The 18,971-nt window shown below is 37.8% G+C and overlaps 1 protein-coding gene across 1 annotated transcript in view; it reads right to left on the reverse strand.

Moving 5' to 3' along the window:
* LOC131690659 (tRNA N6-adenosine threonylcarbamoyltransferase, mitochondrial-like) overlaps positions 1-16,629 on the reverse strand; it is a 228,370-nt gene extending 211,741 nt beyond the window's left edge. The window contains exon 1 of the mRNA XM_058976591.1: positions 16,418-16,629. Coding sequence (XP_058832574.1) covers positions 16,418-16,464 — 47 coding nt within the window. The 5' untranslated portion in view covers positions 16,465-16,629. The remainder of the gene's footprint in view (positions 1-16,417) is intronic.
* Positions 16,630-18,971: the final 2,342 nt, after the last annotated feature.

The following is an 18,971-nucleotide window of genomic DNA, read 5'->3' on the forward strand; positions in this document are numbered from 1 at the left end:
GAGTTAACTGCCCCATTGTTCTGGCTGTTTAATATGTCTTTGCAATCTGGACAGTTCCCTAAAATATGGAAAAAATCTTTTTTAGTGCCTATATATAAATCTGGCAAAAAATCTGACGTACGTAATTATCGTGGAATAGCCATAATCTCCTGTATTCCGAAACTTTTCGAATCAATCATTAACGAAAAAATATTTCTTCAAATAAAAAACAGAATTTCCAACCTCCAGCATGGCTTCTTCAAAGGTCGTTCGACCTCAACAAACTTACTAGAATTTATTAATTATACACTGATTGCAATGGATAATGGAAACTACGTGGAGGCACTTTATACAGACTTTAGTAAAGCATTTGATCGCATTGACATCCCAATGTTACTTTATAAATTGACAAAGATCGGCATTGAGCCTGGGCTACTTACATGGTTAGAATCATATCTCTCCGAACGTCAGCAAATAATTAAATTTAAAGGAAAGCAATCTAATCCAATTAAAGTCACCTCAGGAGTTCCACAAGGCTCTCATTTAGGCCCTCTATTGTTTATTTTATACGTGAACGATATCTCCTTCATTCTCAAAAAACTGAAAATACTAATTTATGCGGACGATATGAAACTTTATTTGGAGATAAGAAATGCCGAGGATATTAATACATTTCAAAACGAAATACAAATTTTCCACATGTGGTGTCAAAAAAGCCTCTTACAACTGAACGTGAAAAAGTGTAATTCAATAACCTTTAGTAGAAAACGACAAACACCGAATGTTGAGATTACCTTAGGAAATCAGACTGTAGTAAAATGTGAAAGAATTAGGGATTTAGGTGTTATATTAGATTCAAAGTTAAATTTTATTGATCATTATAACACAATTATACACAAAGCTAACAACATGCTCAGTTTTATAAAACGCTTTAGCTATCATTTTGAAGATCCTTATACAATAAAAATATTATATATTGCATATGTTAGGTCGATATTGGAATATTGCAGTATTATTTGGTGCCCTTTTTCAAGCAGACATGAAGAACGAATAGAATCGGTACAAAAACAGTTTTTATTATTTGCCCTTCGTAAATTAGGATGGACAGCATTCCCTCTGCCATCTTATGAAGCACGCTGGGATATTCAAACATTAAAGGAGCGTCGCGAATTTGCAATGCTCTCATTCATTAATAATATCGTTTCGCATCGTATCGATTCAGCTGAAATTTTATCCAAATTGAACTTTTATGCACCTTCACGACAGCTACGAAATCGAAGTATATTTTCAATAACTCCTTTTCGCACAAACTATGCAAAATATAGCCCCATAAATCGAATGATGTCTATTTATAATCACTATTGCGACTCAATTGATTTTACAATGTCTAAACTGAAATTAAAGCAATATTTTATACACAAAAGAAATTCTAACGCGTAAGAGGATGATTCAGTAAAAGCCGAAATTGCTTCATTTATACTAAATTCACGAAATATACACATTAGTAATTAAGGAAATCTGTAGTCTACATCGATTGACGAAATAAATAAATAAATAAATAAATAAATAAATAAATAAATAAATAAATAAATAAATAAATAAATAAATGCGGATATAAAGACTAACTCTTTGATTTTGTCAGAAACGTGAAATTGGCACATATAGATTATTTAAATCAGAACAAATCTCGGCAAACATATGATTACGGCTTAAAAGCCAACGGTCAAAATTCTCTTTGGAGGAAAACTCCGGACAAACTGTTACTGGTTAAACACAGTTCATAGCAGTTAATGAAAGAGAAAACTTTTCTCTTTTGTTTACTACCAACATCATTGATGTGCGAATAACAGTTTGTCCGGAATTTACTTTCAAAGAGAACTTTGACAGTTGGCTTTTAAGCCGTATTCATGTTTGTCGAGAAATTAAGTTTTGGACAAGACCGAAACAAAACAAATATTTTGGCAACATTGGTCGGGAGGGATGTGTCGATTTCAACAGGGATTAGAATAAAACAGGTAACTGGCATCCCTATCTCTACACACAGAGTTTGATAATAGGCAACATCGCTTTTCCACCAAGAGGTTGACGGGACGTCATATTTTCGTAGCTAATATAATAACTTTGCTTGTAACAAAATGAACGAAATTAATTTTAAATACGAACGAGGAGCACTTTAGTTTACATCAAATCAGTTAAAGTGTTCATTGTTTTCTTTTGTTTACTGCTACTATTGTTTGTTGATGACATTTTAAGCGATTTTGACGTTGTCAAACTCACCCCCATCGATCGGCGGAAAAGCGATGTTGCCTATTGTCAAACTCTGTATGTAGAGATAGGGATGCCAGTTACCTGTTTTCCACCGATCGATGGGGATCAGTTTGACAACGTCAAAATCGCTTAAAATGTCATCAACAAACAATAGTAGCAGCAAACAAAAGAAAACAATGAACACTTTAACTGATTTGATGTAAACTAAAGTGCTCCTCGTTCGTATTTAAAATTAATTTCGTTCATTTTGTTACAAGCAAAGTTCTTATGTTGGCTACGAAAATATGACGTCCCGTCACCCTCTTGGAATAAAAATATAAGCCCGGTAAAAAAAAAAATGCGGACGAACATGGTCAGGTCACAGTCTATAGAGAACAGTTGCGCAAAGAGTGAAGTCAAAAAAAGCCTACCTATCGAGCACAATTGGAATCCATCTCTGATACTTCCGTAGCAAAGTTGGATTCTAATTTTGCTCGATAGGTAGACTGTTTTCGGCTTCACTTTCGGCACACTCTTTGCGTACCTTTATAATAAGGCCTTTGGATCAGGTAATTCAACCGCAGTTTGACGTTTGACTCAACTCACCCGTGCTAATTGCCCCTAGAATCAAATGCCATTTGCAAATGCGATTTTAAGGCAATTTCAACACTTAGAGAAATTTTCTGGCGGCTGAAATGGACTTGGTTGTTTTTTTTTGCGTTTTTCAAACATGGCGGTTCATGTTTGGCTTAAGTTTAAAATTGTTTTTTAAACAATTGGTGTGTTCTTGCTTGTATTTTGTTTGTTTAGTGCGCTTAATTTAGACAACGAATGTGGGAAATTGTGGAATCGTGTGTAAGTGTAGTGGAACAAGATCTCTGACCTAAAGTCTACAGTGACACAATCCCATTTTCGTACACCGCTGTGCGGAATGTTTATCTGCATTTTACAAGTAAAAAATTAGTTCACGAGACATTTTATTTATGTAGAAATAGTTTACTAGACAGCATAAGGAAGATACAATAATTATCTTTGTACTACAAATGCTCATTTTTTCACAAAAAATCATAATTCTAAAGATAGTCAAATATACACGCAATCTCATATTCGCACAGTACACATATTTTATCAAAAATCAATTGAAATTTCTATAATAAATGTTGAATGCGGTACCTTTTGTTTGTAATTACAGTTTTCAATCGTATTGGAATGCTAACCACTAGTTTTTGTGCGCATTCAACTTAAATTTTATCCCATTCTTCTAAATAGTAGATTCTCAGATAATTCTCATAATAATCCGGATAGTTTTGCACTTTTTATCCAAATACTCCCATTTATTTTCCTAATCAGTTAATAAACGGGGTCTGCAGTGGAGAATCCATAACATTTAAACAATTATAAATTCCCTCTAAACGTTTTTTGCACGCCTTATGCTTTAGGTTCTTCTCCTGATCGAATTTCCAATGTCCACAATTTTTTAGTAAAAGTATCGTTTTATGGAAGCTTTGCTTTAAAATTTATTTTAAGATATTCATATTAAAATACACATTCTGATCCATCATTCCATCAATGAAGATCAAATTTCTAGCACTTCTAGTGGACATATAATACTCCATACAATAACTCCACTGTCCCTGCGCTTAGCTGCTGTTATAAGACTATTACGTCCAGGTCTGAGTTCGATTTTCTCAACCCAAAACAACAGCCATTTGAGTCAAAGATGTTGAATTTGGACTCGTAGACAAAGTTTAACATCTTTCCAATATTCCAATAAAGTTGTTTAGTGTATAAAAATCAATTCTTTGTTCTTCTCATTGATGAACAGCTTGTTGCTCAGAACACATTGTAATTGTCCGTTCTCCGTCCATTACGAGCCGTACCAGAGCAGACTTATATTTAAATGCTATGATTCAATTTATTTACCATGTATATAACATTAATTACCTAATTTTCCCAAATTTTTCTAATTAAAAATCGTTTATCCCTCATCATAAATTTTCTACAGTTCAAGTTTTCCGCTATATCTGTTCTGTATTTCGCCAAATCAAAGTTTTTAACAACATGTTAAATAGTTGGACGCAACCTTTGAACAATTTCAAAGATTTTATGAAGTGATTTAGCTTCATTTTGGTGAGTAATAATTAGTTTCCGTCCCATAATGGCAGTTAGTTTACTTTTTTAACCATTACGTTAAGGACATTATACAAGGAAGCCAGGCTACCCCCCTTCCTCCCTCCTTCCCCTGTCTAACCCTGCATCAGGCACCAACCAAAGTGAAAATACATTTTTCAATACACTAACCTTGCAAGATTGTCACCAAACTGCTACTCAAGGAAGATAGAATATTCCACTACCGATTGCAATTGAGTTTTTTACATAATAATAACTATAGCACTTGATTTGTGCAAAAGTATCACTTGGAGTTTCTTCTTGGATTCATATTATTACTTTCGTCTCACATCTACTACACTTTTTCAAACACACTTTTTTCACATTTCGCGTCAAAACGCACCAACGAAACTTTAATCGATTGTTCACGGAACTCGAAACATTCTACTAATGTGTAAATTACTATCAGAAAACGCCGGAAAACTCGCATTTGTGCGTTTAAATTTTTACTTCAGTTTTTAATTTTCCGCAATGTAAACAATCGCGACGGGAACTAGTATTGGTAAAACCACCCAACTTGTTTGAAAGTGGTGCCTAAACTGATTTAAAGAAATTGTTTAAAAGTTTCTCTAGATATTTTTATTTTGACTCATGGTGCATCAGTCAACCAATTCCAACAAAGCAAAATTACTTAATTTTCGATTTAGTTATGAAACAAATGTTTGTACTGAAATAATAACGCATGTTTCGAGAATATTAATCTCGAGTAAAACTTGCGCTGCAAGACATCCGCAACACTGTAAGAATAGCTGGTGCTGCAAAAAGTAAACATTCAGTTCAAGTATTGCAATCAAACGAAATGCCTCTATCGACCAAAAAGAAGCGCTATCGTCCGCGAAATTCGAAACACAATACCGGAGCAGAAATGGAAGGATGTTTTGGATTCGGGAGATACATGGAAGTCATGGCATTCGGTGTCTGGAGGCAAGATGTCATTCACTGGGTTCTTGCTCCCATATCTTTAGAAGCAACAAAATTAGAGATCGCTCGCTTGTTAATTTATTTCATCGCCCAAGCATTTTGTTTTTTAATATATGTATTGTTGTATTAAATTAATGAACTAGTTAATAACATATTTAATAACAAAACATGTGTGTCCGGTTAAACACTCTTGACTGTAAAAAAATGAACATTCATTTTGATAGAAAAGAGTATGAATGCTTGCATACTTGTGGAAAGCCTGATGGTTTCAGCGAATGCCAGCTTGATTGTTATATTGCGTTGTATTCGTAAGAAGAGTTTTTTCATAATCTTGTTACCTTATTTGCATTGGGGTGCGAAAATACCACAAGAAACAGTTCTATAGGGTCTGGTATTCTGATGTCCCATGGGGTGGTTCAATTGAAGCAAAATTTTCGATTTTTATACATATATTGGCCCTAGATTACTCCACCAAAATTGGTTCAAATCGTGCGGAATGACCCACATAACAGAAGAGCGAGTAATATTAGACCAGTGCTAGCAGTGATATGCGCCGCTTGATAAACTCTTTATTGCGTCCTCGAAATGCGAAAGAAATGCTACAGTGAATAAATTCAAATCAGATTCACGAACAACCCAAAAATGAATATCGTACAAGTTAAATCGGTTGCATTCTTATAGGTGAATTGATCACTTTACAATTCACAACAAACTTTGACAGTTTATTTCTACAGCAGTAGTGATAACATCCAGTCTCTTTCTACAAACACCATCACTGTATGGAGAAAATGTAAATGTACTAATACTACATAAAATTTTCCTGGCTTCTTCATATCTTCACCTTAATTTGAGGGAATTTCCTAAACTAGTGTTGAGGAAACTGTGCCAATGAACACTTTTCTGTAGTCATAAAATCTATTTTTCAAAGTAAAACAAAAAAACATAAAGAAATGACAGGTCTTAAATTACAAATTAAATGACCTTTCAAAAGTGTACGAAAAATAGTTGATAGCAAACTGTTGTTGTGAGCACATGTGTTTTTCAAGACAGTATTTGGATTGTTTTTTTTATAATGAAATTCGCGGACTTAGTCCGTTATACTATAACTATTTACATTCCGAGATTCGGAACTAGCATCTGCCAACATGGCAACAACGGTGGACAAAACATTTGTCATCAACTTTAAAGTTGTACCGACCAAACTGAACCTTCCCGCAATCGCCGAATTCATTACAAAAAATCTTGCTATCGAAGCAACAAAGTTACAGCACCTGCAAGTCAGCAACGGACGTGTTTTTGTGGGCACTGACTCGGCTCAAACAGCACAGGACATAGTACAGGAACATAACATGAAACACCAGCTAGAACACGACGGAAAATCCTACAGCATCCCTTTGTCAATGGAAGATGGATCTATTGAGGTTAGAGTACACGACCTCCGCCCGAGTACAAGTAACCGACAGCTAGCATACCGCATGCGTGAGTATGGTGAAATCCTCTCAATCCGTGACGAAGTATGGAAAGATTTCTTTCCGGGTGTTCCTAACGGAGTAAGAATATTACGAATGAAACTTACGAAGCCCATACCATGGTATGTGATGGTGGATACGACCATGACCCTCATCACCTACAAAGGTCAAATCGCTACTTGCAAACATTGCAACCGGCGAGTGCGCTATGCCCAGAAGTGCTCTGAATACGCAAAATCCATGAAGTCGAGTGTCAGTGGTCGCTTAACCCTGGCCGAAATCGTAAAAAACGGTGATAGTCGGACAATTGCTCAGCAACCTTTCCATCAACCAAATAACACTAGCTCCACTGGATTGAAAAAGGGTGTACCTCACCACGGGTCAAATATCTCCCTGGCTGGAGGTGATACCGCAATAATAGTCCAGTCATCTCAGAATACACCCGACGACAGAGGTCAGCAAGAAACAGAGAATATCAATACCTTCCAAGCTGCAAATTATTCTCAAATCGAAAACATTACTAGTCCATTTGCCGGCTTTTCAGAAGAAAACAGCAATGCTATTATAGATAAAAATAAAACCAGCACAGTAACCTCAAAAAGATCGGCATCTCCGCTTGACAATGAGAGTAAAAATAACGAAAAAAGACTGTCCCGGCCTGACAGACGGCTAGAGCCACATCTAACTCGTTCGTCTTCACGCAACAAACAATAAGCAGGCCATCCAGCCCAAACCAGTCTCGTCATAGCAACAACAAAAAAAAACATTTACTAGCTTTCAGCCCCGCTCGCGCTGCCGCTGCAGCACCCGGGGTCACCCAACGTCGTCTTTCCAAAAACAATAAGCCACTGCAGCACCCTACCGCAATTGGCACATATAGTAAAGCAGATTGCAACAGGCTACAGCTTCGACACAACATGAAACAAATTCACCTGGAAGAACCGTTACCACTTTTCTCGGTAAGTTTTTTGAGCAGTATATGTCCCGCCGAAGTGAAACACGATACTGCCGTCCTCAACCAATTTCAAACATTCCCAGCCGCTGATGCGTTTGCAAGCTACATCCACTTGCCCCGTCACCGAAACAGACACAAAATCACAATGAAATTAGATGATACTGCTGCTTCATCTAATAAATACTGGCCGCGTCTACGCATCAACAAAATATTTCTACAAATATGTACCATCTTTGCTGAAAAGTTGACCTGCCATCCGGTCCGCCACCGTAGAAACAAACTACAACTACAAGCAGAAAATATTTCTGCCCGGGCTTTCGCCGCCGCTGTTGCGTCTAGCAACTACTCGTCCAGCCAACAAAATAAAAATACTTGCACCGTTTGTTTAGCTCCGGCGTTCGCATCCACCAACGTACTAGTGTTTCTTCAAGCGCCCGCCGTCTATGATGCTATTTCGACCAGCTACGCGTATCACCACTCCGTAGGCGCTGAGTGTCACCACTTTTCGTCATCTCAGGGCAACCATTCGACGTCTCTGCAAGCGTCCGCCTGCCGTGACGGAACAATGCAGAAAACGAATATGTCAGCAGCGTTTCCAGCTTCCTCGGTAAGCATTTTGAACAGTATATGTCACGCCGAAGCAAGTTTCGATACTGCCACTCTCAGCAAGTTTTCACCGTTCCCAGTTTTCCCCGCTGCCGATGAGCCCTGCTGCTATTCGTCGTGTCGGCGAAATATAAACAAGTGCAGCAAGCAGTATAACTTCGTTGCAGTTGCACTCAACACGCATAAATTATCCGGCGTCAGACAAATTCTGAGAACCTCTTCGTCTCAACATTGCAGCAACCAATTGGATGCGCAAGTAGTGATGTTCGCATCCCTGTTTTCATCTCTCCTAGCTCCCAGCATCACCGCAACAGCACCCATCTGTCCGCCCTGTCGGGGAAACCTTACGTTGTATCTGCATGCAGCCGCCAGCTGTGATGAAACTCTACATAAAACGAATATGCCAGCCGCGTTTCCAGCTTCCTCGGTAAGCATTCTGGACAGTATATGTCCCGCCGAAGCAACATATGATACTGCCATCCTCAGCAAGATTTCAACATTCTCAGCTCTCGCTACTACTGCCACCTGCCCTAACCGCTGCTTTGGTCCTCGTGTTCCCGCCACTATCGCGACAATGCTCAGCTGGTGGCGGAAACATTTCAAAGAACCGACTTCTCAACGATGAAATGGCTGATATGATGAGCTACAAGATTGCTACAATCAACATGAACGCAGTGACAAATGGAACAAAGCTCGACGTCCTGAATTCTTTCATCCGGTCTGCTGAACTAGATATAATCCTCCTGCAAGAGGTGGCAACGACAAACCTTAACATACCAGGGTTTAGCATTGAGTACAATGTAGACGAGCATAGAAGAGGAACAGCGATTGCAGCGCGAAGTTTTTTCCCCCTAACTCACATTGATAGAAGCATGGACTCAAAAAAATCAGCGCTCGGATAAATGACGTTACATTCATCAACGTTTACGCACCGTCGGGGACACAAAATTGAAACGCTCGGGAAAATTTGTACAACAACATACTACCATATTATTTTTACAATGCTACGAATACTGCAATCGTCGATTTCAACTCTGTAGTGAATCAAAAAGACGCAACCGGATCAAATGCACACAGTCCAATGCTAAAAAGATTCATATCTGCTTCAGGAGTTGACGACAGCTGGGAACTCATACATCGTCAACATGTCGAATTCTCATTTATCAGATCCGACTCTGCGTCCAGGATAGACCGGATCCTTCTCACGCCCAATATACGCGGGTGGATAAGAGCAGCACATTTTGCAGCAACGGCTTTTTCGGATCATAAAGCATACATTATCCGCACTGTGCTCCCCACACTTGGAAACCCACCTGGTCGGGGTGTATGGCGTATGCACCCAAGTTTAGTAAACGATCCAGCAGTTATAGATGAACTTCACGTCAAGTGGGTGTATTGGACTAGGAATCGAAGGAATTTTCGCACATGGATCGAATGGTGGATCAAATATGTTAAACCAAAACTTATGTCCTTCTTCAAATGGAAAGCTTCGTTAAAAAGACGTTCCTTTTGCGACACAATGGAATTGTATTATGCTCTGCTTCGTTCATCCTATGACCGCTACTATGGCGATTCCAGTCAGCTCAGCACTATCAACCACATTAAAGGAAAAATGCTTTTACTTTAACGGAACTATGCACAACAAACTAGGAGTTGGAACGAAGCATACATCGGAGGCGAAAGCACATCCATATTCCACGTAGCCAACCAAAAAAACGAACCGAAACATCGATTAAAATGCTGCAGAATGGTGCTGATACAATAAGAGATCCAGATGAGATACGCCGGAGCGTGCAGGAATATATCGCGAACCTGTACTCCTCCACGCACACAACAATAAACGACAATTTCAATCCAACACAATGCATCCCGCACGAGAATGAGGACAATCAGCGTATACCGAGCGAAATTTCATCTGAAGAGGTTCTACAAACAATTAAAGCAAGCAGCTCAAAAAAATCTCCTGGCATTGATGGCCTACCGAAGGAATTTTACTTAAAATCATGGCAAGTGATTCAGCGAGAGTTCACTTTCATCATAAATGAAGCCTTGTCCTCACAAGCCCCCAAGGAGTTTTTTGATGGTGTGATCGTACTAGTCAAAAAGAAGAAAAGTAACGACAGCATAAAATCGTACAGGCCGATTTCACTGCTGAACGCTGACTACAAAATATTCACGAGGATTTTGAAAAGAAGAATAAGCCCCCTCCTACCACTGGTATTATCTAAAAATCAAAAATGCTGTAATGGAAAGCGGAACATTTTCGAAGCTACTGCCCGCATACTGGACCGTATTTGTGAACTAAAACAGCAGCAGGAAAACTCAATGTTGATAGCGTTTGACTTTGATCATGCCTTCGATAGAGTGGAGTACAACTTTCTTGCAAGAACTATGGGACATATGAACTTCAACCCGCAACTGATTAACCTCCTCATGTTCTGCATGAACAACAGCTTCTCAAGAGTACAGGTCAACGGAAAATTGGGAAGTCAAATAAAAATTCAAAGATCAGTGCGCCAAGGTGATCCACTTTCAATGATTTTGTTCGTCATCTATTTACAACCTTTACTTGATAAACTGCGTAGACAATTTCCTCGTTTAGTACTCAATGCATATGCGGACGACATCTCTATGTTCGTCGAAAGCGAATGTCAGTTACTTGAAATTATAAACATTTTTGCTGATTTTACAGCTGTTTCTGGCGCAAAACTCAACACGCAGAAAACTAATGCCTTGAAGATCGGCTTTTTGAATACAACATCACAAAGTGGATGGTTGCAAATACAAACTTCGGTAAAAATTCTCGGGATACATTTTGCTGAAAACTTCTCAAGCACTGTTGAACAAAATTGGCTTGCGGTTCTACGGGGAGCACAAACATGTATGTCGATGAACAACTCGAGAAATCTGAATCTCGGTAGCCACATAACCTGGCCTGTTGCTGGCGGTAGAGTGCAGATCTGGCATTCTGGTGTGCCGTTATTATGATAGTGCTTTCCATCACTGTGATCAGCTTGACCCTGCCACGATTATGTTAGTTGTTGGGTGGATATTGTACCATTAGCGGGATTAATAAATTGAACACGTGTACAGATGCTCTCGGAAAATTCAAACAATTATATATAGGTGTACTTTATCTATAAATTCAATAACAACACTGGGTAGATTATGCGTCATCAGTCGAGAAGAAAAGTGCTTTTTCATCGGTAAATGTCGCAGTAGTGTAGAATGTGTTAAGTGTACCAGAATAGTCGGAGTACAGCCGGAAGTTCCGGAAACCGGTGAAGTTTTTTTTGCTAAATGCAGTGAAGTGGCCACTAAAATTGGCAAAATAAAAACGCGAAAGAACGCGTCACATCAAGGGAGCAGTACCGCCAGCCGATGGGAGAGGAGAACGAAATTCCGCCTCTATTACGCGGGACGAAGGCGACGGACGGCGACGAGCGGAGCGAATACAGAGACGAGACCCAGCGATTTTTTTTCTCCGTTTTTTCTCTTTCCTTTGCTCCTTCTCTAGCGCTAGTGCGAATAGTAGTAGATGTATGTGTGTGTGAATTTAAATCGGAAATGAAGAGAGAAACTTGTGAGATCTGACGTATGACTGAAATATTTCGATATACAAATGTGCAGTGAAAAGGAAGGATAGCAATATTAAGCTGGGTAGTAGTGGTGGTTTTTCACATACCATACTTCAGCGACGGAATCGAGCGAAGCAAGCAAAGAGTAAGTATGAACCGGTGTGAAATGCAGATGAACAAAGTAGGTAGATATTATTATCGCCAATATATTGATAGCATCAAAGGCAAAAGATTTGAATCTGGGAACCAGTGACACCCAGCGATGCCAACCTTCCAGTTTGGACTGGATTCCTCAAGTTTTTATTGCAACATCCAGTCAGGCGGACAATCGGGGGAATCTTCCAGTTTTTTTTAAATTTGAGCCAGTTTTTCCAGTTTTTTTTTAATAAATATTCGTTTATTTGGTTTTTTTCTCACAAATTGTAACTTGATTCATAGAATTTTCAAGCGAGCGATGGGATGATGCCGGGTGCCCAGAATAAGATTTTAATCCATGTCGTCGCAGTATGTTTATGTTTATCATTCTCCTTTGACTTCGGAAACCGAACGCCGCGCGTATTTAGCTTGCAAGACAGCAATTTATTTTGCTTTTTGGCGCGTCTATCATAAAATTTTAGAAATGTGAATTTGCCGATATATTCGGGTACGGAAACATAATAATATACGTCGATCAGTATTGTCTCCGGTAAAAATCGTACATATATAGACGTTGTTTTCATTCACTCACGCGATTCACTCTAAAATGTCACAAATTGTTTATTCTTGATATTGCTTCTCGATCATTTCCCACTTTACTTAGTCTTTCGCCAATCACGCGCGATCGTACCGAATATCGAGTATAGATATAAGATTAACTCACTGTTTTAGCAATACTCCTACGGCCGGCTGTTTGGAGTTCAAATTGCTGTAGTTTAGGGAAAAAAGTAATTACTCTCGATGGCCGGCTATCCAGAGTTTAAACACAAGAAAAACATAAATAAATGTCTTTTTGCTTTGAGCATTCGTATACTCAAAGACTAACCATCCCACCGCATAAAAACATTCATTTCGAGGTCGCATTGCCGGCTTGTGGCGAATCCTAGACCTATACCTGTCCTTCAATCCAACTCCGTAATACCTATGGAAGCGTCGCTGAGTCGGGGGCCTTCTCTAAGTAGGTATTACATCAACATTTCCTACCCTATCCTAAGTATCGGTGAAGATGGTCGTGGCCGGCAATAATGATTCTCATGCTATTGGTTTACTGAACTCAAAAGAGATAAAGTTCATTCCCGATCATTTATCTCACAAGCAAGATGAGTTGAACTACCTATAGGCAACATGATAATCGTTAGTATGCAATCTACGAATAGCACCGTGCTTCGCAACGCAACGCAACAACTCGAGAAATCTGAATCTCATACAAAAAATAATTTTGTTGAACACGTTCATAACGTCAAAAATTTGGTACACAGCATCAGTCATCCCTCTACCGAATAAATATGCTGGAAAATTTATCGGTTCCTTTTTGTGGTATGGGAAGAATTGGACCAGAATTGCTTTCGAGACCCTTATACTTCCAAAGCGTCTAGGAGGTTTAAACCTACACTCACCATCTATCAAAGCCAAGGCCCTGCTAACAAACCGCATGATGCATATCGGTTCAGATCTACCCTTTTTGTGGAGTTTTCTGGAGCACAACGCAAATCCTCCAAACCTTTCATGCGTTCCACGAAAGTATGAGCACATCCGGACGGTAATCAAAGAGACAGCTTTCCTGACGGACGAAATAGCTAGAGCACCTACTTCTAGTATAATTTACAACCATTTTGTACAACAGCTAAAAGGACCAAAAATAGTCAGGGAAAACCCACAACGTGACTGGAAGCGAATTTTTAAAAACATCCACTCCAAGTTGTTAAGTTCACGTCAACGCTCAGCATGGTTTTCAGTTGTGCATCGCAAAGTTGTAACCAACGAATTTTTATATAGGGTGAACAGGAGAGCTGACTCAAACTGCAGTATTTGTCCTGGTCAGACGGATAGCATCGAGCACCACCTATTCCAATGTACCGAAAATAAGAACATATGGACCTATCAGCGAAGCGTTTTTTTGGCTGTGGATCGACGGCTCTCACAGATACATCACGAGGACTGGATATACCCGACCTTTCAGCATCAATCTAGACGGACCCGCCAACAAATTCTCAAAGAATTATTTATCGATGATATGCTATATGACAACTGTACCCGCTAACGAGAAAAATGTAGAAAATTATAAGTTTTATTTAACATGTAACTAATAAGAAACTGGACAATGTTTTACCAAAAAAAAAAAATATAAAATTGTGCCATTTTCACATCAAGTAATGATTTTTTATGTGTAGTGTACGGAAACTTGCAGACATTAGATTACAAATGATAAGAAAATGACAGATGATGATTCTACTACCACATTTACAAAACGATACCTATACTAAATAGCGCAAACGTTTGTGAAACAATATCAAACATATACACTATAGGTGTACGAATATGAGATTGTGTCACTGTAAATGAAAGTCAGATTGTGGTAAGCTTTGGTGTGCAATACGAATTTCACCATCGATTCTTCCTATAGTTTGGTGGTGATTACCTAGTTTACTGATAAATTTATGTCAGTAGATAATGAATCCGAAAACAATTATTATTTTTAATTTTCATATTAGGCAATGGCGCGTTCCCTGGGCGATTTAAAGGCGGGTAGAGCGGCAAAAAAAATGACGGCGGCAAATCACCCAAAAGTTACATTTGAAATAGCCCCCTAATTGTCAGCAAATTGTAGGGCAATTAGCGCATCCGAGTTGGCAAATAACCCCCCGCTAGCCAGCAACTTGCCCTTTTTAACTGGGACGCCACCAAGAGGGTAACGGGACGTCATATTTTCGTAGCTAATATAAGAACTTTGCTTGTAACAAAATGAACGAAATTAATTTTAAATACGAACGAGGAGCAGTTTACAGTTTACATCAAATCAGTTAAAGTGTTCATTGTTTTCTTTTGTTTACGGCTACTATTGTTTGTTGATGACATTTTAAGCGATTTTGACGTTGTCAAACTGACCCCCATCGATCGGTGGAAAAGCGATGTTGCCTATTGTCAAACTCTGCATGTAGAGATAGGGATGCCAGTTACCTGGACGCCACCGAAAAACTATAGTTACTATATTCATAGTTAGGCGGAGACACTGAGCGGAACCAATTGAACATGTCAAATACCGGAGCCAATCGAGCATGACGTTACATAACAGGTTCTCTTTGGATATACATATATGGAAAAGGTATTGTGATTATGGTCATAACTATTTTACTCTTATCTTGTGTTATCGAGTGTAGAGAAACGAAAAGAATCATTTTTTTCTGTAACAAGAAGAGATATTCGCACAAGTATCAAATCATATTATCAGATATTCGAATTGGTTTCTCTATTTGTGCATGTAAAGTTCTTACTTACAATGACAATTAAATTATTATGCTAGAGTTTGAGCATTTACATGGGATGCCAGTGTTTTTTTTCTGAAATAAGAGCTGCTAGTTTTCCGGCTTTTGTGTCCGCCTAACTCTTAATATAGTAACTCTACGAAAAACTACCTAAAATTAAGTACTTTGACTTAATCTCGATGTATCGCGCAGGAAGGTAAAATTAGGTAAACCGTGTTGAAGGTAGTTTCCATTTAACTACGCCAAAAATCATAACTCAACCTTGAGTTTAATTTACTTCTATTTAAGTTGAATTTGCCTAATTTTGAGTACACCCCAAACAACTCAAAAGTAACTTACTGTACGGAAGACCTCGACTGAGTCGAATCTCGTTTTGTTTGTGACAACACTAATAAGTGCGAAAGCTACGCACAACTCAAAAGTACCTAAATTTACGTTAAAATAGTGATTTTCTACCTTTTTCGTTCCATGTACCCCTTTCCGTATATTGATCCTTATCATGCACCCCTTTAGTGAAAATTGCTAACCACCCTGTCAAAAAAGAAAAATATATTTTCAATTGAGTGAACGCCATAGTATTTCAATTTGAACTCTGTTCCTGAGGCTGCATTTTTTTTTCTTAGCTCACTGAACCAATATGTAAAGATTACCTACAGGAATGTTAAAATAACAAGTTAAAATTTACACCGCATAATTCTCGACAAACATAGGATTACGGCCTAAAAGCCAACTGTCAAAATTCTCTTTGAAACGAAATTCCGGATAAACCGTTACTGGCCGAATACAGTACATAGCAGTTAACGATAGACAACTTTTCTCTTTAATCTACTGCCAACATCTGTGATTAGCGAGTTACGGTTTGTCCGAAATTTCCATTCAAAGTGAATTTTGACAGTTGGCTTTTAAGCCGTAATCATATGTTTGTCGAGAATTCATCCCCTACATTAGTCTAATTCACCCCCAGTTGAAAACCACTGCGTTAAAAGAACTTATTCTGTAAGTTTTATTTTTGCGTGTATAGTATTAAATAGATACCTTTGTATAGATTTCCTGCACATTGCAAGCCTTGATAATTTTATCATTTTAACACAAATTTGTTTTGTAAAAATGTGATTTGAATATAAGAACACAACATAGAATTCCACTACTAAATTTTGACTAGTCCTAAGAAAACTTCATAATTTTAACTTAATTACTTTGTTATGGCGTTTTTTCTTGTTGTTGCGTTTTGACGTTTATGGCTTGAGGGACTGTGCAAAGAGAATAGAGAACAGAGATGCCAGGTACTTTTTTCAAATGGCTGCAATAATAATTTTAAAAGTCTGGGAAGAACAAAAAATGTCAGGAAAGCTAGTGTAACCAAAAGACTTTATATTCAAAAATCTGCAAATATCTGCAACAAAACTTAAAAATCTGCAAATATCTGCAACCAAACTAGAAAATCTGCAAATATCTGCGTCATCCAAAAAATCTGCAGCATAAATTAAAAGTCTGCGAATTTGCAGACTTGTCTGCAAATCTGGCATCTCTGATAGAGAAAGAGACGAACAAAGAGAATAGGAAAAGAGACGAATAGTGTGAAGCCAAAAATACCTTATTGAGCAGACCAATCGTGCAATGTAAATAAACATTACTCATGCCTGAGTTGGAGGAGATAAGTATTGTAAATCTATCAAAAAAAAAATTTGAATTTTCGTCAGAATTTAGTGCAATCGTGATTGTAAGGCGCATTCTAGAGTCTATGTATGAGTAAAAACAAGTTTTAGAATTATTTCATCTCTTTGTTTCGAAATGCACATCGTTTGATAAACAAATTCAACGATCGACAAAAGGTTTGTTTTCAAAATATAATAGGAGTCATTTAAAGTGCTGCCTTTGGAAACGGTTGCCAAATTCTAGTGTTGAAATCATCGTAAAGGGAGTGTTGCCGTTTTGACTGATTTTCACTCTGCGTCTCTTTCACTATTCTCTTTGGAGACGAAGAGTGAAAATCAGTCAAAACGGCAACACTCCCTTTATGATGATTTTAACACTAGAATTTTGGCAATCGCTTCCACAGGCAGCACTTTAAATGACTCCTATTCGCGATCTAAAGCTGGATGTAGACCGCAAGAAGGCATAAAAGTGCAATGATGTTTTTATTTTCAACTGTCAAAACACATTGAAATTCATAAATTCAATCAAAATTATAATCAAATGTGATTTCATCTAATGAAAAGAAAAATTGATGAAGAAAATATGTTTCCTACGTTTGAAAAATGTCATGGTAAATTTCTTGATACACCACTAAGAATTCGATCTTCCGGTTTCAGTTTATGCTAAAATGAAATTTAGAGATTGAAATCTCAATAAAAACACGATAGTGGGCGAAAATCACCGGATTAAAGAGTGCAGGTATTGAAAGTCGAGGTTATCCATTGATAAATCCAATTTCTAAGTAAACATTTCCCGTATCTAAAACAACCGACATAACCTCAACAATACAAAAATAATTCCGGATCTCAAAAATTCGCAATAAAATATCGAGTTCGACTGAATGTTTTGGTGCCAAACTAAAGAACGAGTTTTTTCTTATCACCCGTAATTATTTTTTTTTTGTGGAACTATGTATTGTTTATCTTAAAACAATTAAAATAGTACAACCGTCCTACATCATTAATGCAAGAAAATCTCGAGTACTTTTTCAAATGGACGTAAGTAACATTGAGAGCCTCTCTTTGTTTACTTTCTCTTTCGTTTATTACGACGTGATTACATCACTTTTTCCAATGTTTCCAGTACATATCGAAATCCGACGGTTTTTACTACAATATTATGCAAAGAGTAGAGTAGTAAATGTTGAAATGGCCGAGTAATGAACAGAAGAGAAAGACCTCAAAGAGAATCTCTCATTGTTACTTACGTCCATTTGAAAAAGTACTCGAGAAATCTCGAGTACTTTTTCAAATGGACGTAAGTAACATTGAGAGCCTCTCTTTGTTTACTTTCTCTTTCGTTTATTACGACGTCATTACAACACTTTGTACTAATTTTCCAGTACATATCGAAAGCCGACGGTTTTTACTACAATATTATGCAAAGAGTAGAGTAGTAAATGTTGAAATGGCCGAGTAATGAACAGAAGAGAAAGACCTCAAAGAGAATCTCTCATTGTTACTTACGTCCATTTGAAAAAGTACTCGAGAAATATTTTTATCATTTGACTGGTACCAATAATGAAATCTAGTTGGCGCGTCGACCGGATAAGTTCGACATAGATTTTTCATTAGGGCTTAAATCGCAAATGTAAACAAACTGCGTTTTCGCTATTACGACATTATGCAACAAAAATACTACAAGATTGAGGTGAAAATTAGATAAAAAGGTTTTTAGTTCGATGTATAATTAAAGAAAACAAAACGGCGAAACATGCATTTTCTTCGAGATTTCGATTTAGGCCCTTCTTCTCATATGGAATATAAAGGCCAAACTTACATTTTTAGACAGAAGCAGGCGTACGGTTATTATTCACAAATAAAGGAATAAACGGCGGTTCTGTTATATAAATGATAAGCAATATCTACTATGATCATGTCTACTCGATAGTTGT

Source organism: Topomyia yanbarensis, chromosome 3, assembly GCF_030247195.1.
Source record: "Topomyia yanbarensis strain Yona2022 chromosome 3, ASM3024719v1, whole genome shotgun sequence".
NCBI lineage: Eukaryota > Metazoa > Arthropoda > Insecta > Diptera > Culicidae > Topomyia > Topomyia yanbarensis.